The sequence below is a fragment of the Cygnus olor genome, chromosome 1, assembly GCF_009769625.2.
Source record: "Cygnus olor isolate bCygOlo1 chromosome 1, bCygOlo1.pri.v2, whole genome shotgun sequence".
Classification (NCBI taxonomy): Eukaryota; Metazoa; Chordata; class Aves; order Anseriformes; family Anatidae; genus Cygnus; species Cygnus olor.
The window spans coordinates 119,809,228-119,834,409 of record NC_049169.1 but is presented as its reverse complement, the minus strand read 5'-3'; the positions used below and the strand labels follow the sequence as shown (position 1 = coordinate 119,834,409).

General features: G+C 39.5%; 1 protein-coding gene across 1 annotated transcript in view; it reads left to right on the top strand.

Annotated features, from left to right (window-relative positions):
• The window catches only part of LANCL3 (LanC like 3), a 35,725-nt gene extending 12,599 nt beyond the window's left edge, over positions 1 to 23,126 (top strand). The window contains exons 2-5 of the mRNA XM_040530813.1: positions 12,357 to 12,480; positions 13,926 to 14,123; positions 16,163 to 16,370; positions 17,401 to 23,126. Of these exons, the coding sequence (XP_040386747.1) occupies positions 12,357 to 12,480; positions 13,926 to 14,123; positions 16,163 to 16,370; positions 17,401 to 17,560 (690 nt within the window). The 3' untranslated portion in view covers positions 17,561 to 23,126. The remainder of the gene's footprint in view (positions 1 to 12,356; positions 12,481 to 13,925; positions 14,124 to 16,162; positions 16,371 to 17,400) is intronic.
• The last annotated feature ends 2,056 nt before the right edge of the window (positions 23,127 to 25,182 follow it).

Genomic DNA, 25,182 nt, shown 5'->3' with positions numbered 1-25,182 from the left:
CAGAACTTTCCCCTGCTGCTGACTAAGGTTGGACGTGCTTAAATGTGCAAAGCACCCAGTTTACGTGCTTAAACTCTCCTGGGCAGCTTTTGATAGGCATGCAAATCCCAAGTGCTGCACTGAGGGGCACTTCAGCCCTGACAGAATTTATCAGCCACTGCATCGCTGACAGTCCGTGCAGCTCTAGTACGGGTTTGTACTGCTCTCTTTTCTCCGTGGTGTTAATGCAACAGCTTTCAGTTGCCCTCGCACAGCAGTGGCTTTGTGCACTCAGTCTCACCTGCTGTAACTCCCCTCTACATCCTCCAAAGGAGGCTGTTGGGCTGCAGCCCTGAACAGCCACTGGGGCACACATCCCACCTAGCTTCTGTCTCCTCGTTGCAGTGTCTCCCAGTGTGCAGGAGGTGCTCTTCCCACAGAAACCCGGGTAGGGTCCGGCCTGGTGTGGGGTAAAAGCAAACTAAGCATCTTACCTTCTCCCACGAGCAAGGGCAGGATGCAATCACTTCTGGTCACCCGTACAGGTTTTAAGACCAAATTGGACTCAGCAAATCACAGTCTGAGTGGAGGCTAGAGTCTCTTTCTTCCTATACAGAATGACCTTGAGATTTCATCACTAACTTCAAATTCACATCCCTTCTTTTTCTGACATGGTGCACGAATTGAAGCTGACACCTCTAAGCTGAGTGTGCTGATTGCTAGAGCAAGTATCCCTTATTGCAGCTCTGATTGAAATTACTTATCTAAAGTAATCAGATGTTCTTTAGGGCAGTGCCTGGAGGGAAATGCCCAGAACTCCAGCTTCCAAATTCTGTGTCCCAGTCACCCAAAGTGTAAGCGCAGAGAGAAAGAGAAACTGTTCCTGCATGGCAGAGGCACACTAATTGCAGAAGAGCTTTGAGCAACAGTTTGCAAACTGTGTTACATACAGCACAACATGGACATTGTCCAAACAGTCAAATGCTTCCTCTTGCTTGCAGTGAGGAGCTGGCAACATTTTCATGGGAGTACACAAACGTTTTTTTCCTCTTCAGGATTTTTTTCTAGTGATCCATCTGGTTTGATGTCTTGTACCAGTACTAGGTGGCTCAGAGTAGATGAACAAATCACTGTGGAAGGCAATTTTGAAATATGTTGCCTGTAACATTACTAACCTGCATTTTTCCAGAAATGGTGTTATCCTCCGAAGCACAAGGGTTTACCTTTCTTTTAACGTTGTTGTGTTGAGTTCTGAGAGTTGATTCTGTGAACTAGCCCTGTAACAGTTATCAGGCCTAAATGTTCTTACAATGTGAGATTGCATTATCTGAAAAGTGATAAAATAATTATTTAAACAATATTCCAAAGAACTGTCATTTAATTCAGTCAGAGTGGTGGGGCACTCCTTGCAGATAACCTACAAATCTGTTAAAAAAAAATTATCCCCTTAGTTACAGAGCAATTCAGCGAGTTTGTTAAAACTCCACAGTGCACGTGGACTCAGCTAAATTTGGCAGGAATAAATTCCCTAGCTTATTTGAATCTTAGGGGAACAGAGAAATATTTTGTCTTTTAATGTGCTGGTTTTCGTAAGCTATAATTTTTTTCTTATGCTGCAAGATAAAATAACTTCTTGTGTTCTTTATCACATTAATTATGTCCTGTCCAGAAAATGAACTGCAGCCTTTTGAGCTTCACTTCTTAGGAGAATCTCTTATTTGTCTCTAAAATATGTTTCTGCTTGATATATATACGTATATTTTTGATAGTGAGAGAACAGACATGGAAAAATACCAGGGGAAAGAACAGAGCTGTGGCTGATAAAGTACCTTTTTAATAACTATTTCGTTATTACTCTCATGCATCCTAACAGTTTTGTTTGCTTTTTACAGTGATGCAGTACATTTAGGAGAGATTTTCACCAAGCAGTTCACAGCACTATGGAAACTGTCACATATAGCTTCAGACCTACTCTTCCGTGACTGTAAGAATTTTTAGGTCAAGGACTCCGCTAAGGTATTAAACTGTTACCACTGTGCAGGTATTATGCAGCCACTATCATGGCATTTCGTGCATCCATACGTAGCATCTTAATATGTAAAACCAAGCTTTCATTTGTTGTAAATGAAAAATAAAATAAAATTGAAAGCATTGCAGTTGGGAGCCTTTAACTGTGGCTGCAACCGTGTTCTCTTTCTTGAACCTTAATTTGAAACAGATGAAAAAAATATTATTGTGCTCTCTTGGGCTTCTGTAGATCACCTCTGTAAATTTAGCACAGTAACAAGCCATAAAGTCTTCTTCTATGGGTGGTTTGCCAAATGCTACCATCTGTAGCAGAATTCATTAGCAAAGAGCGCTATTGGTTGTGAGTCAGGAGCAAAATAATTAGTGTTTTGGTTGGGGCAGAAGAGTATGAAATGGAGTGCTCTGCTTTAGTAGCTCTGTTGTCTGAGCTACTAGCCTCTCCCATGAATTTTTTTTTCGGGGGGGGGTGGGGTGGGGGGAAGAAGTTGAAATTACCATGAGTTACCATGAAATTACATGAAATTACCATGAAGTTGAAATTACCATGAGAAGTTGAGGAGGCCTATCTGTTTCTTTTTCCGTTCACTAAGCCTGTGCATGAAGTATGTTCACTTGTATAGAAGGAGGGGATCCAAACATTTGGAAAGCAAGCCTAAAGGCGTTGGAGGTAGATGAGGAATTGTTCACTGGGGAAGGTAAGAGGACTATATGAAGATGAAAGGTGAGGAATTCGGTGCCTTTAACATAAAGAGAAAAAAATATTAGGCTGCATAATAATTTATAGTATGAAGTCTCCATCTTCCCATGTTTCAAATGTACCCAGCATTTTTTGTGAGTTGCAACCATGTAAACAAAGCTAAACAAAAACACTGAGGAAGACAAAAAAGAAAAAAGGAGGAACAAATAATTTGTAATATCCAGCAGCATGCTTCATAAATAACTGGATGTGCAGTTGCTTACTTGTAATATTTGATTAGTTGAAAAGTGATAAAATGTTTTAGACATGTATACTCCAGACCCAATCTTATAGTCCTACAGAAAAAATTTCCCCCTGGAAAACAGTGGAAATTTGACCTGTGCACTACAATCATAGCTGCATCTGCAAACCAAGACCTAACGTAACAGGTCAAATGGCAAATAAATTCCTGTTGCTGAACTGAATAGTGAATGAGATCAGATAGCTGTAATGTCCAGTGTAGGTATACATTTTGATGCTGGGTATAGAAGCTGCAATCTTTCATTTTACTGCTAGGTTTTTAGTTCCTTAAACAAAGTATTTGCAGTAGCTTTACAGCAAGCGTGTAAGTCTCTGCCTCAACAGAAAATGCAAACCATTTCTTGGAATTCTAGCTCCAGTGGGGTGGTGACTCATGCCTAAGCAGAAATTCTGAACCTTCTTTCATTTAGGTAAGGGAAAAGATATAGTGTCCTGCCTGTCACACGGGACAATCTCCTTGAGTATATTTGACACAAAGTAAAGCTTTTCCAGGAGTTCCAGCAAGAGCTGCTGTTCGTACATGCAGCTTTAGTCAATAGAGGCATAGATGGTACACAGCCTTGAATTGAAGAAAAAGTGTTGAAAAGATAACTATTTCTTACTGCATGTAAGTCACGCACTCTACATTGGTGTAGAGCAGTGAACAAGAAAGCATCTGCCTAGTAACTTCCCTCCAAACTGCCGAAAAGGAGAGTAGGATCAAATCCTTGAAGCGCTAGGTGTTTGCTCAGCTCTATCTGTTGGGTTTCTCTATTCACCTTCTGCCAGCAAGGTCAGCATTTTACTCTGTCAAGTAAGCCGTATTCCTGTAGTCTCGGTCTTTAAAGGCTGCCTCAGGCAAAATTATTATCGTTGTCAATAAACTGTGAGCCTGCCCGGTGGTTTTATTAGTAAGACATGGAACAACAATAGTTTAGAAGATTAATTATATGGCATAGAAAGTCTAGTGTATTGACCTGGTTGCTAATTGAATTATTGGACTCCATTCCCAGGGTCATGAAATTACTCCATTTTTCAGACTATGTTAGATAATAGGTGAACTGGAAAAACCTCCAGCATTTCTTGCCAAGAGTAACGCCCTCCAAGTCAAGACCTATGCAGGTCCATGAGGACTTTAATATTAAAAGCAATGTGAATGATCTAATAGGTGAAATGACTTTGACAAAATGAAAAAAAAAAAAAAGACTGAAAAGCCTCTTTTCCTTTTCCGTTACCCTGGGTTATTAAGATGACCATATTGCCTATGATGAATTGAACTATGAACGTCTTTAGAAAGATTGTCAAGGAACTATCAATCTTTCTCTGTCCCCATCCTGTAGTTTTTATTTATTTCATTACATAGTTTTTTTCCAGTGTAGTTTTTTTTTCATTCCTCTTTCCAGCAATCTCACATGAGCAATGAAATCACTGCTGTTTGAACTGGTGAAGCTTTAATGACGTATACAATTGCAGCATGAAAATAATGGTTATGATAACCTGGAAATAGGTATGTGGTTGTGCAACCATACAGGTTTTATACAGTAACCTGGCCACGGAGATACTTTGGTGAAGGGTGCAGTAGAAAAACATTAAACCCTTTAAATATGCTATATGCAAACTCCTGACCGTGGGCCAATACCGCACTGAATTTGTGTGTAGAGCACCCTCTTCAGGAACAGCTAGTTAACACAGGCTATGGGCTGCAGAGCTTTTTCACTCTTTTCTCTCTCTCTGCCTCTCTCTTTACCCCTTTCCTCTCTCTCCCAGGACGAGTTATGCCAACCAGTCTCAGTTTTGTGGCAGCTTTTGCAATATAGCACCCAGCTGGCCCTTCCCAGCAGAGATGAAGAGTAGTGGAGCACGCCAGCCACAGAGCACATAGCCTCCACGGGGACAGGACACTACAGTAGTAAAGCTGAGTTGAATCAGGTGTAGGAAGTGATACACAATGCCGTGGTCTCTTTGTCTTTCTTAACCAAATATCAGTTTGAAGGAACTTTACACATAACTTACTATTTTCCCATAGAAAACTAGATTTCCCCATTAAATTTATAGCAGTTTAAATTTTGGTGGTGAGCTGGAAATGTCGTTTCCTCTTTCCCCTTGCAAAATGTTTTCCAGTGCCTGATTTAACTTCTAGATTTAGTGGCACCTTCAAAATTAACTATGTCTCCATGTACTTGTCAGCTGTCCAATGCATAATTGCAGGAGGTCCTAGCATGAACATTTATATTCCTCAGAAGTAAACACTTTACATTTTATCAGATCGGTTACCTGTAAGATGCCAAGTGCTCTCCTTTCCAGAGGAATGAAGGAAGGAATGGAAGCCTTCTACTCTTTCTGGAGACCTTCAGGAAAACTTAAAATATGGCCTGTCAACTTTCCTTGGTTTCTGTTGTGTAGAGGTCTAAGCTTAGGTCACCTCCCGGTGAAAAATACTAGCCTTTTCTGAGTGTGTTGAGATGACATTCTGTCCATCTCATATTGACATGCAGACGTGCCAACACTAACAAATTATTTTCCAATGAGAGGTCTGCCTAAGTTGCTGCAGCAAATGGGAGTGCCTGATTAAACTGGACTTACATCGTTTCTGAGCGCAGACAAGAGGCACTGCCAAGGTTACTGCGGTGTCTGGGGAGGCTCTCTCATCCGTGTTACAAAGCTCTAATCTCTTGGAAAGGCTGTTTCATGAATCCTGTCTCCTGCTGCTCTGGAGCTGGAAACGCAGGCAGCGTTCTTGTGTCTCAGCACAGGTTACATGCAGCAGCCAACTCAAGCACCAGGACAGCTCTGCTACTACACAAAGTACCTGTGAAACAGATGAAGGCACGGGTTGACTTCCAATGAACCGGCAGACCCACTGCTAAGGGGAAGTAAGCTGATCCAAAATACATGGGTAGAGCAGATGGCCCTTGCTTAGCCGTGTTAAAAATGGGAAAGGATCCTGGGGCAGCACAGCTACAACACACTGGGCAGCTTGTTCCTCAAACCTGAGTGCAAGGCGGCCCAGCTTGGAAGATGTTTATACTCATAATGCATAATTGTCAGGAACGCTTACCTTGAGCGCAGCTTAGATCCCCCATCAGGATATGACAGCTTGGTGCTGTAGTTTTGGCATATGTTAACTACAGGACTTATGTACGGATGTGCTTTCTGACTAAGGCTGAACACAGCACAATTTTACCTGTATGTTGCAAAAAGTTTGGGCAGAATTCTGTAATGTAGAAGCAAGCGTCTAAGCGAAGATTGTTTCTCAGTTAATTTGCATGTCTTACGTTTGTACTGGTTTAAACATGCTCTTTAATTCATGCTCTGAAATTCAGGTGCAATTCCAGGGACAGGTGCTTAAAATGAAGTTGCTGTCTGTGTGCTCTCTGGTAACTCTAACCCTCCACTAGGTAGGTCAGGACATGCATTGGATGTGCTGCGTAACCTCTCAGTAGACAGGCTGATTGATACCTGCTCAGTTGTGTTGGTTATCTGAACTACTCTTAGAAATCTGCTTTGTGGCATCCTTCCTGCTTCACTTCTTCAGCAACAGAGAGCTGGGTGCTGTGCTTCCCTGGTGCCTTCAAGTAAAGAGGGAGATGGGAACCTTCCGTTTCCTTCTCAGGATCTAGGAGAGCTGCTGTGTTAGGAGTAGCGAGCTGTATCCAGCCAGCTGCCAGTGCATTTGAGTGAGAGATGCTGGGGTCTGTCATGAATTGAGGGGAAGATAGGAAAGAGGAACAGAGCATAACCAGAGAAATCGACACTTTCCCTCTCTTTTCATTGACCCAGGATAGGGAGAGCTTGAGGAAAGGCTGGCTGCCGTTTTAACTTGAGTCTTTCTGGTGTTCACCTTGAGACACAGCGAGTAACGATGCTCATTGCGTTTGGCCAGCTCTGTAACAGCACCAGCTGCTCCCAGGCAGCCTGCTAGCCACAATAACAGCAGTGCTTCACCGTGTTTTGCAACACTTCATTTGCAGCCATGTCTGAATTTTTCCTTTTCTAAAGGAGAGGTTTAATTGCAAAATTTAATAGTTTTATTGCTATACAGTCCTGACAAGTGAGACCTGTGGAAATTTGTCTACACTGTTAGCAATAATAAAAGTGCTGTGTTGTCTTCTTTGCCAATAATATAATTCATCAGGAGTAAATGCACTGTTCTGTTTCTGTTGAAGTCATGATTAGTGACCCACAAAACAGGATAGGACTGACATTGCTGTTTCCATGCTGCTGAGGAAAAGAACAGGACTCAAAGAACTGAAAATTTACATGTTAAAAATAAACAGCAATGGGATCTATAGGGAAGTCTGTTTAACTCAAGGTTGCGCTGGCAGTGGACTGACATCATATTAGTAGTTGTGCTGAGTCTACACGTACTGTCCTGTAGTTGTGTTAACATGAGAAATTTGGGAAAGTATGCTCTCTAGAAAGTACTTTCGATGATATTACAGCATGAAACGTGCTGCATTAGCAACAGTATCATTAGCACATCCCGAACTAATCTCATTCATCAAAAAAAAAATGTTTTCAGGAGATTTTTTTAAAAAATGTTTTGTTTTTTAGTGTACTTGACACTGTAGGGAATGCAGACAGCTGTAGAGCTGGAGCTGGGTTTCCCACATCAGTCAAACTGGAATAACACTACGGGGAGGCAGCCCCCTGTGTCTTTGTGCCCGCTACTCTTTCATGGCTTCAGGTGTTAACATCTGAAAGAAAAAATTGCCAGTGACACTGCGTGGAAAGGTCCCTGAACAATCCCAAGCCCTGTCTTTGGGAGAAAAAGATCAAGCTCAGGAAGTGAACTTAGACATCACTCAGTGCAGTAAGGTGTCATTGAACTACCAGGATGGCTCCAGCACCTTTCTGCTTGAGTCAGCTGAAAAGAAATGTATCTTTGGACAGCATTTTTCAGTATCATAAGTAATTCACAAGCTCCCTCTGCTGGGCTTCCAAAATATGAGACTAGTGGCAAAGCTCCTGTTAGGTTTTTAGGCTGACCCAATTCTTTCAGCTTATTTTTGACACTTTTTATGGCATCAGAAGAAGCATATGATCAAATTCGTGTACATGTTTTTTTAGAAGTGTGACAGAGGTCTGATGGGCTATGTACAAGCTCAAAAAATTTTACATACATAGAAGAATCTAGTGGAAGGTTTCCCTGCCCATTTGGGAGGGGCAGGGGGGAATTAGGTGATCTTTAAGGCCCCTTCCAACCCAAACCATTCTGTGATGCTTTGAATAAGGCTTTTTCCATAACAGTGTAAGGGTACAAGTTACCTCCTCAAAGTACTGATGCATCTATAAGCACATAATGATGCTTAGCATTCAGTAATGCCTTCTATGACATACATACAAGAAAGAGCTCAAAGAAAATAAATAGAGATCCAAGAATTTAAAGTTTACAGCCATCAGATATATTCAATACCATATGCAGTTGTATGCAATAGTTTTTTCAAAGGGCAACTCATGAGCCAAGGGGTTTGTACCAAGCGTTCAGAAGAATGATGAGGCGCTGAAAATGTTATAATCAGCAGCAATGAAAAGCTAGTTCTGCTGCTTCTTTCTGCTTAATCCCTAAGGTGAAGATTTCTGTCTGCAGTTTTTGAAGCACATTTGTAGGGCCTAGCACTGTCATAATCAATCTATTAGTAAATCTCTCTTAGTACTTTAAATGGAGTTGTGAAATTATTTACTTCCAACTAAACAATCTCGAGTTGAGAAAGACTTCTAACAACAAAAAAGCTTGATGTTCTGTGATTGATCTAGACGTAGCCCTTCCTTGCTGACTTGTAACAAGGATTTACTGAATAAAGCACCTAGCTTAAGTAATTCACATCTTCATGGAATGCCTTAATAGAAGAAGGCATATTGTCTGGAGTGACACAAGAGAAAAGCAGAGAGACTAGAAGCAATCACAGCAGCATTCCTGGCTGTAAGTAGGGCTCCAAGGCATTGACAATATAGTGTGAATACTAAGTGTCACAGTACAGCTTAACTGTTGTGCTTAAAGTAAAAAGTATGTGGGAATGCAACTGTCACCAGTGCAAATGGAGCAGGTTTTTTAACAGCACACAGCATCGCTGATGTAAAACAGAAAATAAAGAACTCCCCCAACCCATTGATATGGAAATTGCAGAAGAAATGTAGAATACATATGGAAATATATTTCAAATTATGATCCAGTGAGGAAACTGAAATGAGCACTTCTGATGTGACAGGACAGGTTGTGATGTCTTTAAAAATACAAAAAGCGCTGAAATATTAAACGACCAGCAATATATCTCTTAATATCAGTAGTCTTTTGGCTGAGTACTGACATAATAAAGAATAATTTTACCTACTCTGTAGCAAGCTCATATTAAATGACATCAAAGTTTATGAAAATACAGCTTGAGATAGCTTGATATGTGTATGGGGTTTTGTTTGTTTGTTTGTTTTCTGGGCAGCAGATTCTCATACTGGCTTTGTTCTTCATTAAAGCACTGTACAGGTTTCACCAGAGGACGTGATAGCAATATGCAACTTATCCTTTAAAGACCTTGGGACCATCAGTCTATTTCTTTGCTGTCTCTAATTAAACATACTGCTTCAGTAATTCCCAGGGGCAAGTAGGCATTGTGACTACGCTGAAATGAAAATGAACTTCATGGCATCACAGTTAAACCAGCTGTGGTTATGATTAGCGTATTCTATGGTTGCTGTTTTGGTGATACGTTTTTTGCTAGTTTTTAAAGATGCTGAGATGGAGCATACAGAGACTGCCCATAGTTTTTATTTCTTGGCAACGTGAAAGATCTCTTGAGGAGCTTTTAATACAGATTTGGTTGAAATAAAATGTAGCATGCCAATGGGGATCTTAAGTGTGGTATCAGATCATTAAACCTTTGGAAGGCCACTAATAATTATGATGAGAGTCTCTCATCTCAGTGAATCATTTTCTAGAATAAGGAGCACATACAAATGTCTCATATTTAAGTGTTTTGAAAACCAGCAGCCTTATTTGGACATGTGATTGAGGTGCTTGGCTAGAAGTATTTGGAGTCAGCACAAAATTCTTCTTATTTAGCTGTTAGTACACATCTCCCACCTGCCTCATGCTTACAGGCCACTCTGAGTGGCCAAAGAGAGAAGGTTGCTTTCAAGATATACAGGTCATTTTCTTCTCCATTTTCTCTTCAGTACCGTGGATGTGCCTCAGGATGGGTTGATTTCTAACATCCATTCTAATCATGATTTTAGTATTAAGTTTTCATCTGGCTTTTCATGGGGGCTTTTTTTCCATTCTGGAAAAAAAAAAAGTGGTATTTGTTAGCTGACATAATTGCATTAAGCCAGTCAAAAGGGTATACTGTTTATACACTTAGTGCTTAAGCATTCTGCTTCTTACACTTAGTTTACATTAAAAAATGATGAACAATACACATATTACTAGCTGATACTTCTTTACACAGTGTCGTGTAAGGCTGGATTTGGGTAGAAGTTGAAATCCATTTAAAAAACACAATCAGCATTTTGAAATTGTCATTAATTCGATTTAAAAATTATATGCGCTGAACATGAAAATAGGTTGATCAAAACATGGTTTACATTGAAATCCAGTTCATTTATTAAGTAAAGGAACCATTGCATATAGCAAATGAACTGATCTTGAGTTTTCTAATCAGCATCCATTTGCCTTCCAGCATTACAAAGAGATCTTAACCTTTACTTCTATTTTTCAAGGGTTATGTTACTGATCATGTACAAAGTATAGGATTTGGAGAATTAGGTCCCAAGCTACAAGACTATAAATCAGAACTCTGGAGAGAGTGCAGCATGTCTCTCTACGTCTGTGATCTTCTCATTTGCTTAGGATTTAAGCCGTTATTAAATTCAGTGAAGCTGAAACAATTAATCTTAAACTGACTGGAAATGAGTGAAGTCTCCAGATGTTAAGAGCTTATTTACTTCTGCTGCAGTAACATTAAAGAACACTAATCAAGAACAGAACTGGGTTGTTCTCCAGGTTGTACAAATTCATTGGAGTAGCAGTAATAAAAAGCCTTGTTGTCAGGGAGTAAAGTAAGATGGACAAACAAGATTTTTCAGTCAAGTTCTAAGTGACATTAACTATCTCTAGCATATTTTACTTGCCAAAGTGTATAGTTTATAACAGATGATGCCTCCAAAATTACTGCAAATTGTATTTTTTTTAATTTAAGTAATTGTAAGACCTTTGATAATACAAATTACAAGAGCAAATGTGTACAGAAACATTTTAATGACATTATCTTGTTATTCCAGTTAGTTTTAGGATTTTTATCTATCTTGTCAAGGCTATCCTACAGCCTTTTTCTTTTATCTGTCTCACTTTGCTTTTTCTCCCTTTCTTTACCAGTTCTCTTTTGATAAGTTGAAGTGTATTTTTGCAAAACACAGGTGCCATACAGGCACTCTAAAGCCAAAACGCTGCTGAACTGAGCTGAATTATTTCAATGACCTAGGTACTGGTCAATAATGTGCACAAGTGGCTGACATAGAGGAACTTGCAAATGATTGTAGTGAAATACGTATCATTAGAGCTGCAGTTAAAAGCTGTAAAACAGATTCCTCGCTGAATACTTCAGGTCAGCAACTTGAAAAAGTTCACGTCTGGTGGAGCATAAGATTTGTCAATCCTGTTTTGTTTCAACACACCTAAGAGTGAGGCGTTAGTCAGTTCCTAGCACTCCATTAAAACAAAGGCAGCATTGACTTGTTCTTGGTGACAAAGTCCTGTAAACATAGCTAGCCTCCCTTTATAGGAATCTCTTGCACTTCATTTTTTGTTAGCATTTCTGTGAAGTTAGAAGGGGTAATTCTTTAGTAAGATGTTTCTGAACCCACATAGGTAGTGTTGCTTTTTTAATAATGTCTAATACCCTCTTCCTTGCTTACTCTTTTTTTTTTTATCTTGTTTGAAGAAAAATCTGCCTTGCTCAGTATGTCCCAATAAAGCCTGTAACGTTTACTTCTTCTCTAGGTACGTTTTCTTTTGTCTTCTCATCTTGTCTCTTCCTCCAGTCTCACAGCTGTTGTTCTGCAGCTTGCCTGGTGCTTGCTGTCTGCTTTCATCAGGTTCAAGTATCTCTGGGAAAGGAAGGCTCTTAGTGGGCCTCTGTGCACCCAAGATTTGACATTCACTTTCCTGAGTTGGGATCAAACTCTGTTTTTGAGAAACATTATGTACATTTACTGTATTAAGTAAGGAGCTCTTAAAAGAAATTTATATTATAGCATGTTCATAAGATTAAAGGCAGTACCTTGTCTTGTGCACCAGGAAAACAGCAGAGTCCTGAAAAATGTCTAAAATACAAAATTATTATAATAGACTTGTTTGTTTGTTTTTGATGTGTCTGGTTAGGTGCTGACCCCAGCGCAAATAAAATCGATTTGCCTGGCCATATTGGAATCAGGAAAGCAGTATGCAGTGAAGAAGAGGAAACCATTCCCACTCATGTATTCCTACTATGGAACAGAGTATCTTGGTGAGTAAAACACACCAAATACTTCAAAAGTAATGCAGTGTGTAGATGCTGAGCCAGTAGATGATTCAGAAATAAAATATATAAAATATACAGTGTGGGATTTCTCCTGACTGAGCTGGGACCTTTTCCTTTCCTAAAAGCAGTGTTTCTAGCTGTGAAACACTTATTCCTGAGTGTGTGAAAAAAAAGTGTTTAATTTTCATTATTCTAAAATAGGATAATTGAACCTTTATCCTTTTCAGTCTGGTTCCAGTTTGGGTCTAGCTGTGATTGAGATTATTTCTCTGCGGGTACATTAACTGTTTTAACAGGGCACAATCAGCTCCAGTTGGAAAAAACATGTAGCAGCAGATATTCAAACAGAAAGCTCAGTAAGTGTGTGCCTGCAGCTGTCCTCAAGCTCAGGAAGGGCTCCAACACACCCGACCCCCAGCTCCTGTACCCCAGCAGCAAATGCAGCTTCAGCCTAGTGTCACAGCTTGTATCAAGCTTCCTAAATCTGCTGTATGGGATTGAGGAGCTGGAGGGAAGGACTGATTCTAGTGCTAGAGGGTACAAAAGGTGCCTATGCAGCAGCAGAGAGCAGCTTCATTCCCTCCTTTCTGCCCTGGTGCATTTGCCCTTGGCAGGTGGAGGCAGGGAGAGGTGCTGGTCCCCTTGCCTGTGTGGAGAAGAATTCTGGAGAGAAGTGTCAGGGGAGGTACTTTGTAAGCTGATGCTGCCAAGCAGGGACTTGTAGAGCATTTCTAGTAATTGCAATGCATCTCAAGCGTATAGTCACCTCCCACCCATCATGAGCAGCTTAGTTGGAGCACCTCTGAAGCAGTGATGAAAAGTTATTGAGCAGGTCACCAGTGGGGTCTTCAAGGCGCTGTGCCATAGTGCAGAAAACATGAGATTTGTTTGCAGATATTAGTGAGTTCTTTGGCAGGGGAGCAGACAGAGATGTCACAGAGCAATATTGCTCCACCGTCCCTGGCAGGTACAGACAGTTCTTGCACTGAACTTTAGGTTTTAGCTGGATAATACTCTCAATCGGTAACTGGAAATGCCTTTTGTGGCCCAGTTTCAGTTTGGGTTCAACAGAGACTTCAGAGCAATGGTTCAGATTCAGCATTGTGTCGAGAAAAATGACATCTTGAAACAGTTTTCAGTTAATGTTCAGTTTAACTTCATGCACAGAATTTCAATCATGCCAGAGAGAGAGCAGACAAAATTCATGCGTATTTTCCCTTAGCTTGGAGAACTGGAGAAGACAGAAGCAGTAACAAATCATAGTGTCATGCACCTGAAATGCTTTCATTTAAAGCACTATTGTAACATGCATAAAGAAGACCAAAGAGCCATGCGCTGGACAAGGAAATCATTTGTGAAGGAAAGATGCAGGGGGATGGAGGTAGCACCTAAACCTACCCTCTCCTTTTGACTGTTGCTGTTCCTTGCAGGTGCAGCACATGGGCTTTCATCAATCCTTCAGATGTTACTCTCCTACTACGAGTACTTGCAGCCAGCAGATCAGGAGCTTGTGTGGCAGAGTGTCGATTTCCTCATGGACCAAGAGCAGAACAGCAACTGGCCTCCTGAGCTGGGGGAGACGATCGAAAGGGAGAATGAGCTTGTCCACTGGTGTCATGGAGCTCCAGGTTCTTTTCCCATTAATGCTATGCATAGCCAGATGCTGATCACATTGTTTTTCCACATTAGGTGATTCCATGAAGAAGATAATCTCAAATTAAATTGCACTGATTTTGACATTTTATGAGATGCAGGTGAACTATTTAATTTTTTTTCTTGCAGTTAATAATGTTTTATTTATTGCTCAAGCAGCTGGAAGGGTAAGCATACATCCTACTTTAGTTTATAAATGTATGTGATCATAGCTGAAAAAGTTCTGAGGATCTGGTTGTAATGCTAAGCACTGCCATGCAGGAAAAGGCCTGACTCGTGTTTTACACTCTTGCTCCCTTTCATGGCAAAGCCTCAAAGAATGGTACAGCTCAGACCAAAGACAACATGTGGCTGGACAGAGAATTGTATCCAAAAGAACACAGATACAGGCACATATGAGAGTCCAGGGAAGGCATTCAGAACTCTCCCCCCCTTATCAGAATCAAAGGTTAAGCCTGTGCATATTACATGGATAATGCATAAGTTTGGTCAAAATATTTTCATGTGACGGAGAGTTTGTACTAGAAAGAGGCATTTTTTTCTGAAATTCACACATATACAACTGCTTTTAAGAGAGAAGGTAAATACTTTGTTTGGGTTCACGAGTTAAGGCTGTTGTCTGTCAGTTCAGAATCAAGTCTTACACCCTAACAATTTTGGCAATTAATGCTGTATGTTGAAATTGCTTTTTTAACCCCAGGCAGAATTTTGTTGCTGACCAGTCCTATTGGTTTTGTAACATGAACCTAGGTTACAGAGAAGCTGACTTCTGTTCAAGAATGGCCATGAGCATTGAGGCATTGCTTTTAAAGGTTTCTATTTAAATTACAAAAGGTACATCATAATTAATATCCCTCATATGTGCTTTCTGCTGATGCATTATATTTTTATTGGTATGATTAAAGGAACAAGCTTCTTGCTCTTGCACTCTAGTGAAGTGACATGAAAACAGTTTTTTTTAAGAGGAAAAAAGTGACTTCTGTGGTGTGGCTTGCCTAGTGATGAAATCTGTGGGGAAGATGCCCTCTTTGTTTCAGTATCTTGAGACTTTGATGTGGGTTTAACTATTAGTGGAAATGTAGTGAGACTCAGCCAAGGTGACAAAATCCCAAAGGGCATAAAGAAGTTAATTTAGAAAACATTTAGAGACATCTAAATTCATTAATTGCTATTGTTCTTTCCCGGAAAATCCTGTACCCCGTCATTCTTCATGGATAGTAAAGCACATGTAGCTTACAAGAACACTTTTTAGCTACTTCAGTTTCATATTCATATTATATTTATTTATTCATATTTATATTTACTTCATATTCAGACCACAAGTGAGCTATTCAAAATATTCCCTTAGGTGCTTGATTTGGTTAAATGTCATATGCATTCCTTTAAGGTTACCGTGAACTAAGCAGTGCAATACTCTGTTGAAGATTATGATCCATTTATTCCAGTCCCTCAAAAAATAAGCCGAATAGCATTTTTTTACAGAAGTTTGTATTCATAACTGTTCATAGATAGACTAAAGCAGCATGTGCCCTGCTGAAGAGAAGAGAAGACAAGATTCTTCTCTCATTCAGTGAAAAACTGTATCTGTTGCCAATACAAGAAACTATTCCCTGTCCTGCCCATCCTTGTTTTTCTGTCAGTGTAAACAGGTGAGGTGAATGGGGATTTGAAATGGTAGAAGGCAGTGGTAAGAGTTTATTGTTTTCAAGACAGAAATGTGGCTACTGTTTTAAATTGCTGAAGGACTGTGAATATTAGAGGGAAACCTTAAATTAAGTACAGCATTGAAAAGATTGAAAGCGGTGTTTTCACAGAGTGCAAAAGTGCGTCTTACCTTGTGCTTTTTAGGGTAGCAGATACTCTCCCCTCTACATGTAGACATGTAACGTTGACATGTGTAGAGCATGAGACTGCAGGTGTATTGCATGTCAATCTACTATGTATTTATGTGTTATCTTTCTTTTTATTATGTACACTACTTATGACAAGACTATTTTCGTTGCTGTTTTCCTAGGCATTGCGTATCTGTTTGCCAAAGCTTATCTGGTTTCCAAGAAGCCTCAGTATCTGGACACTTGTATCCGCTGCGGAGAGCTAACCTGGCAGAAAGGCCTGCTGAAGAAGGGACCTGGCATATGCCACGGAGTGGCTGGTAGTGCTTACGTGTTCCTGCTGCTCTATAGGCTCACTGGAAACTCAAAATACATCTACAGGGCACAAAGGTTAGTATTCCTACCTGTCTGGTTTGAGGGTAGCACCAGACAGCCTCAATTACTGAACATAAAGCTGCTTAGGGGCTGCGATTCCAGCCCTCTGGGAGCGCTGGGGCCTCAGGTGCAGGCCAGGCCACCTGCAGCGGCAGAGGTGGCGGCGTTCACTCGGCTTCCTCCCTGCCCACAGCCTGGGATCCCTGCAGAGGGAAAAGAAGGAACAGCCCACAGCCAGGCCTCAGCCAGACCTGAGGTCAGAAACCAGCCTACACAAGGCCAACCGCGGGATAGAATGAGATGCTGTTCATCGTATCGATTTGTTCTGGTTTTCAGAGCATTTCACGCTACCCCAACCACTATAAGTGGAAAAGAAGTACAGGACCTGCTGCGCTGTGTATTTTACAATTTTTTAATTTATCATGCCCAGCTTCAGCCAGTTTGACATTGTCCTACCCAGCTTACCTGGTGGAGTCAAGTCCAATTTGGTTGATGCAGGAAAGCACGGCCCACTGAGAATTGTCATAGTGGTGCAGTTATCTTTGATTTATATTTCTGTCATTTACTATATATTTAATATGATAGTATTCTGATTTTGTTATTGTTTTCCTTAATGAGAGGAAGTAGTTTGGTAATTATCGTGACTTATTTTCAGCCATGTTCTTGGAAGTTTGTTTAGTTATTTCAGTTTTACATAATTTGTTGTGTTGATTCAAAACATTGCTTGAGTCTTGCTGAAATAACAATCGATACAAAAGTTATGAAAAACTATTTGCTTAATGATACGCATTATAGAAGCCAGAACAATGTGTAGCTCTCGAAGCACAACACATGTAGAGATCACAAAATCTTGGGTCTTCTAAATCTAATGGACCTGACTTTAGAGTGGAAATCAAATAGTGTAAAAATTGCAGATAAGGTTAAATAATAAACCTTTTACTCTTTTAATTGTTGAACGTTATTAAAAAAATGCTTTCAAACAACAAGGAAGTAGATATACAGGGACACCAAATAATAATAAATTCTTTTTTTTTCTGTTTCTTAGGTTTGCAGAGTTCTTATTTACAGAAGAATTTAAGGCTGGTTCCCGGGCATTAGAAAGTGTATACAGTCTGTATGAAGGCTTCTCGGGAACCGTGTGTTTCCTGACTGACTTGCTGCAACCCAACCAAGCTGAGTTTCCCCTCTTCAGTGTCTTTGTCTAGAGAATAACATTCTCCTGGGCCGCATCCCAGTGGCAACGGGAGAGGGCACCTGCAGTTTCACTTACGTGTCGGGAGAGGCTATTTACAAAAAACAAGCCAGTGGTACCACTAATGCTAGCCTTAACGTAGCTGGGAGTCAGGTGAAGGAGTAAATACTCTGGGGCTTTGGGAGGGAAGCATGTGACCAAAAAAATGGGTCAGTAAAAAAGGGGGGAAGTGATTAAATCTGACGGGGGTAGATATTTATCTGTAATAAGAAGTAAAATCTAATTATTCAAGTGAGAGAGAAAGGGGCATTATCAAACTTTTAATTTGGTGGTTACACAGGAGAACAGAAAAGGCAAGGTAGAATTACAGAGACGTGCAAAGAAGGAAGAAAGTGATACATCCAGTATGTTTTAAAAAGAGACCTGTAAAAGCAAGTCTTCTGCAGCAATGCACTTAACGGGGAGGGCGTTGTAGATATGTCACTGCACTGCACAAAGGCAAAATCTGGGATTTTCTACCTAAACCACGTTTACTAGTACTAGTACCATGTATTAGAAATACTTGTATCTTGGAGCTCTTTCATCATCATATGCATATAATGATAGTTATGTAGATAGCTACATATTCAGCCGGCAGTTTCACAGGTTCATTTCAGTGAGTGGGGTCTCACGTATGTAAATCAGGACTGAATTTGACCATTCTTTTCAGAGCACAGTCTGTAGTAAGGAGCTGGTTTCCTTTACTGATTTACCGTAACAGTGTCACTCATTAATACCTTCCCTTTCACAGGGAAGATGAACGGAGCCTTGGAGGAGACTTGGATGAAAAAGGTAAATAGCAAAGACACAGCAGACAGGTGCTTTCTTCACAGTACAGCGTTGCAAGATAGGTATTGTTCAGTGATACAAAAGCTTCCTTTAAGAATTAATTACCTATAGCAGCATTTCTGAACAAAGACATACATAGTTCAGAGAATGGAAGAACTATTTTCCTGATGAATTGTTCATTAAAGACCCTGCAAACTGAATGCAAACCCTTGATGGCATACTCAGCTTAAGAAAAAAATGATAACAAAACTGCTTCTTCTCCTGGTTAACAAAATAATGTATATGCCCCAATTATTTCTATCTATAGAAATAAATGATTTCCTCAACACTAGTTGCACTAGCACTTAAGGTTGCAATTATATCCAGTTTTATATGTATTATATATATATATTATGATAATTAAAAACTAAAGAAAATACGTAATTTGTACTAAAAAATATAAAACCAATACCTATATTTAAATATTTTTATTTATATGGGAATAATGTAATGCAATTACCTTTACAGACAGATCGGGAAGGCCAGTACGTCAAAAATTGCAGTTAGAATGAAAAAAAATGACCTCAGTGCACTGCCAAGCATTGCAGTCTCTCTTCCTGCATTCTCAGCTGAAGGAGATTACAATTTCTTTATTTTTTATGCCTAATGGATTAAAGTTCCCATTTGATTTCAGTGGGCCTTGGTCAGGCTATAACATGGAGCCAAGTCTTGCAATCCTTCCATGTTTTAATATTGTAATCCTATTTCTCCTCATGCCACTCTTATTTTAACTTGATGACTTGCATTATTATGAGCTGCAGATTAGGATTTCTGCTATTTGTCGTGCACTGTGCAGCTCTAATTAATTATTTAAACATAGGAGTAACCATATTTCACTGGTGACTAAAGCAATGTAGTTCTGTATTTGCTTAGCAAGTATTTGGGAATCTTTCGATGAATGTTAAAATTCAATATACATTTGTTACAGGTTTATTTGTGGGATAAAAGGTCTTTTAAGGATGCCATTACTGTCACTTCATCACTGTGAGCAGTGAGATGTGTACATTTTTGTGTACGGGTATTTCATAGGGAGGTATACATGTGAGGCTAAATCCAGAAGTGAATGGAAAGTCCATGTGCTCTGCCCAGCCATGTTTAAAAGCACGGGTTAAATCAGAGGAAAGTCCATTTTCAGCAGTGCAGATCCTGAGCCCATTGGGATTCTCCTTGCTTATAGTTGCTTACTATAATGCATAGGGCTAATCTATTTCATAACTGGAACCTTTTTGCACAAAAGATTAAGGAAGGTAACACTTGGCCTATCCACTTTTTCCCCATGATCAACAACTTGTTAGTCTCAATTTGTATTGCAGCACTCAGCTAAAATATGTAAGTAACATTTGTGTCAGAGCGTTTAGACAGCTATTGCAATTGTATTCTATCTTATCCTAAGACAGAGAAATGGGTTCTGCCACAATCTGGCACAGCCTGTTGCAATCCTACATTTATTGCCAATTATTTTATTTACAGATGCAAACGTAAAAAAATAAATAAAGTAAAATAAAAAGCCTAGTGTTCGGATAACTACACAGTCAAAAAACAAACAAACAAACAAAAATTAAGCCTTAACAGAATCTACGCCTATCAGCAGAGTAATCATGACCTTTTGATTTTGTCCCCAGCACTTACTTCTTAATTTTCATTATGCCAAAGCATTTAATTGCATCCATTTATTTATTTATTTGTCAGGAGATGCTTGAAGGAGAAAACCTTTGCCAAAACCTCAGTAAGTCTAGAGCACAATAAATAAATACAGTAATTTAGACCCTGACCAGGTCATGAATGCTGATATTGTAACATACACCACATATATGTTAAAATTTACCATAACAGTAGTAGATAAAATCACTCCATTTTATTATGCTTAACTTCCAACCGTCATTTATCTTTTAATGTAATTCTTCTAAATGGCAGAAAATCTGTCTGAAGATTCAGTGCCAGTTTTCTGGTGCTCCCCCACCCCCCCACCCCATGTCTCTTTGTAGATTTAATTTCTTCTGATTTAGGTTCAGAGAAGGTTCAGATCTGCTCTGTGTTGTTTTCTGCAGCACCAGAAAAACAATCTTCTGTGTCTGCAACCCTTCTCCACATATGAAGCCATGTGTTTGGCTTCATTTGATACTAATCCTATGAGAAAGAAAATACTCACTTGATAAGGTCAGCAATGAGAAAACCCATGCAACCACCCAGTTTTCAAAATCTAGGTCCCACATATCTCTCTGCAAATTACACAAGTTCAGCACTGAGGTCACCAAGAGCAACACACAAAGTGTGTTTACTGAAACTTAAGATATAAATAATAGTAACATAAACATCCAGTCTCATAGGATACATCGTGTAAAATCTTGGAATATAGTGACTCATCTGTCACATTGGATGTGTCAGTTTGAGCTCATTCTTACAGCTTTGTTGCTTTCCTTATCCGATCCAATTGGACTAAGGTTTGTGCTGTAGTCACAGCTCCTGAACAGTGTCAGTATACCCTACGGCTCGTCTGAAAATACCACTCATTAAATGGGCACGGTTTTCCATTTTTTTCCTACTTTTAATCTTCTAATTGCTATTTTTCCCTTTTACTATTTTACATATATGCTGTTGCAACCTTTATTTGTTGCATTAAATGCATGGATAGGACAGCAACCTGAGTAGAGCCATCAGCACTTTTTAGTGTGATAAAAAATAAGGTCCTTTGTGTTCCTTTCGTACTGCTCGGGGAAATCAATTACGTGTCCTTCGCTAGATATTCTCAGCTGGATGCTGCTTCCTCCTGCTCCAAAACCAAGCCTAATAGACTGAAAAATTGTATTTCTGAACAGATTGTGCCATGGTGCTGTGACAAAAGACTGTGATACCAGAAACTTGAGAAGCCTCTTTTAAAAGTGTAAAACACAAGTTACCGAGTCACATTTGCACATTAGTCTCTCTACTGTGTTAAGTTTCTAAAGTGTAGGCAATAGGAATTTAAGTGATATAATAGCATTTCTGATTATGCAGTTAAAGCAAAAGGGATGCATTGTGCTGGTATTGGTGCTTATTTGTGATGTACCTGTGTTTGTGTGGTGCTGTCTGTGAGTAAAGCTGTAGATTACAGAGCAGTTTAAAGAGCTATATGCTATTCATGACTTTTGGTAGGTCATCCATAAATTACTGTCATAGAATAATTTTGAGGGAAACTAGATCTGTGATGTCAAGATTTAGTGATTTTAGGATTCGTAGAGCCACATGCAATCCGTTTCAGCAACAGTACAGTTCTAATATGAATATATCTTATTTTTTCCCTGCCATTTACAACTTCCCAGCATGATAATGTTTTTGTTTTGTGCCACTGCTTTCAATATCTGCTATGTTTGCACTGTTGTTTCCTTCGGTTTCCCTGCCTTTCTTTCCCAGTCTATGGAAAGACTTTTAACTTTGGAAGGCTAAACAAGCAGCCTGGGTCTTTTATTCTTGAAAATAAGATCGATTGATTTTTCCGAAGAGGAGTGTTCCACTTATTTGCATTACATTATTTTTACACTCCCAGGTGGTCTCTTCTCACTGGCTTGGCCGTTTCCCAACTGCTAAGGAAAAATCGTTATATTGTAAAATAACTGTAACGGATGACATGCATCATTAAATAAAACAAAAGGGGGAGACTTTCTAGGGAACACGTTCACTTCTCTAAGTATCTCAGTCAGAAATAAGTGAAATAACCAAACCTCCCCAAATACACATTCAAATAGTTCTAGGAAATATGCACAAATGAATGCAAGTGAAGTGGTCACCCTCATCGCCACTCGGTGAAATTAAGTAATGCCACTTTGGGGTTCTAATAATAATTACATGGACATACAGTGAATATGATAATATTGACTTAAAAAAAAATCCCATGGAAAAAAATAAATGTAGGTATCTGTTATATTCAGAATCATACAGGTGCAATGTGTGAAAATGGAAACTTTCATGAGCAATCAGTTTTTTGTATGTCAAGCATTACCTGCATATACAGTTATAGCATCTGCCAAGATATTGCATGTTTTATGCAAACAGCAAACTATATTAGCATATGCATGCATTTTGAGAATATAACCTTGTTATTTGTCTTGAAATTTTGTCCTATAAGATCCATGGACAGAGCGTATCTCAAAGGTCTGCCAAATAAATCTCAGGTGCAGTAATTTCCTACATACATTGAATATTCACTGACATGAGTGCATATTCTAATCTGTAGGAAAACTGGTATATCAGGAGTAAGAATTGCTCTGTGGATTTTAAAGAGTAATCTTCCTGTGAAAAATTACACAGATGAGCAGTTGTTGTCTAACAGCACACTTCAGATTGCTCTGAGTTTATATAGAGATGTCCTGGATTAAGTAGGAAGCGGCATAAAGCTAAATTAAAAATAAATAAGAAAATGACCAAAAATCACATTACTGACGGAACAACATACTTCAAAGCCATAACCCAAAAATGCTCAGGGTCCACAAAACAATACAGCAGTTTAGGGATGTGAATAGGCATTTTCCAAGAGAATAGCACAGTTTGCTGTGGTACAGTGTGCACTGTACTTAACAGGTTATAGCTGCCTTGAACTCTTCATTGTCATTACAGCAAAGTCATCATATGCTGAAAAAAAAATCTGCCTAAGAAGGAATTGCCTGTAGCTGAACCTACTGCCTACTCCTATCATTTAATGGAATAAAAGTGATGTACATTATCAATACTTACATGGTGTAAAAAAAAAAAAAAAAAAAGAGAGAGAGGGAGAAAGCCAACATGCACAAACTTTTTGACCTGTCTTTCACCTAATACATTTTCTGATATATTTATACTGTCATTGATGTCACTGTTGGTCCTGTACTCTGTATATTTAAAACTTTACATCACGCTCGCTCTGGAAAAAAAAGTTAATCTATAAACAGCAATCTGTTTGAAAATACTTACAGCTGTATTTATGTTTAACATGTACAAGGAGGGTCCCTTGGCTTTGTTCATTGCATGACCCAAAGAGAAGGTGGAGGCATTTAGGTCAAGCACAGCAATACCAACTAAAATGGCAGAAAAAATCATTAAAAACTTATTTTGACTAGTGGTAAAATGATATTTGAATAAAAGATCTTTTATAATGCAGTGATATTCATCGACAATACTGCATGACTATACATACCCAGGTTAGATGGGGCTTTGAGCAACCTGGTGTGGTGGGAGGTGTCCCTGCCTGTGGCAGGGGGGTTGGAATTAGACGATCTTTAAGGTCCCTTCCAACCCAAACCATTCTGTGATTCTACGATTCACACATGCTACCAGAAGTCCTGAAGTTAATGACAACCTGTAGTGAACAGAAAACAAATCTTATTCAAATATTTATTCCTACTTCATACAGAAGAGAAAGGCTGTCTGACCTGAAACTGGGCTCTGTTTTTGTCTTCATACCATGACCACAGAAGAGAAGAAATATTTCTAACAGTCTAATTCTGCTACTGTTTTGGCTTCGTGCTCTCATTTTCGGGACCAGATATGTGACCCACTGATGTCAATGGTGAATCTCCACTTGATTTCAGGCATGCGAGGTTAGGGCCTTCCACATGTGTGAAACGGGGGCAGAACTGCATCATTCTGGGCCCCAAACCTGCAGGCTTTTCTCAACGTGAGTCCCACGGGATTAGTGAGACTTGTTCATATGGTACGAGGAAAGCACAGGTGCTTGTATATGCAGGGCCCTATTTGATAGCAGTTTTAAACCCATTTTTACTCAGTATGTCTGCAATATGCATGAAAGCCAATACCAATTAGAAGTACAGGAAACTAAATGGCATCACCAATAAAGGGTGTAATTTCACGTCTAGTTTGTGTTGGCAACACCTGAATATTCAATATATTCCAACATAGAGTGTTGATTTGAGTACATGCTGCACCCTAGATTCATGTCTCAGTGTAACAGCCATTTGCAGCCATACTGTGGTACAGTCCCTTTAGAATCAAGGTGATTTGATTCTTTAGAAATGCACCTTATTGTTTAAAAGCAGGACCCCTGCTCTTCTAATGTTTTGAACACTGTGATCTTTCAGAATGTGTTTATTGTATTAGTTTTGTATTGTAGATTATGATAGAAAATAGATTTTATAGCTTTTTAAAAGCAGAGATAATACTAAGCTTCATAGTGGCAGAACAAACTGTGTATATCCATAATATTAATATTAAAGCTGTGACTATATTTTGCCTTAAATAAAAGTCCAACTTTGAACAGTATGATTTTGTGTTGGATTTGTTAATTCCTCATTTTCTGGTCAATTCCTTATCTTCCCGGCAACTTTTCTTTCTGGAACAGTGACTTAAGGCTCCAGGGCTTTCAGCAGTACTGTGTTATCAAAGGTAAAATCATTTATGTGAGAATTAGGTAAAACATCCAGGCTGCATTTAGTGATTCAGCAGAACTGTCCCATGGTTGTGTCACAGGAGATAACAGAAGACAGGCTGCTTTCGGCCTGTGGATTGAAGCTTGCCGCTCTGCTGTTTATTTTCACCCTGCTTATATCCCAGTAAAAGCCCTCCGATCCCAGTACCAGAGCACCACAATGACCTAGGCACACCCGGAACAAAGTTTCCCCTTTGCCACCATCAGCTGAGCTCAGCTAGAGGTGAGTGATGGGACTCGTGATTTGCTAGTGCAGAGGCAGTTCAAGAAACGTCCCAAACAAAGTGTTATTGGCACTTTTTCTATAAATCTGGTGACAACCTAGGTAGCATTACAGAATATTAGCTGGCATGCAGAAGTAGCTATTAATGCTA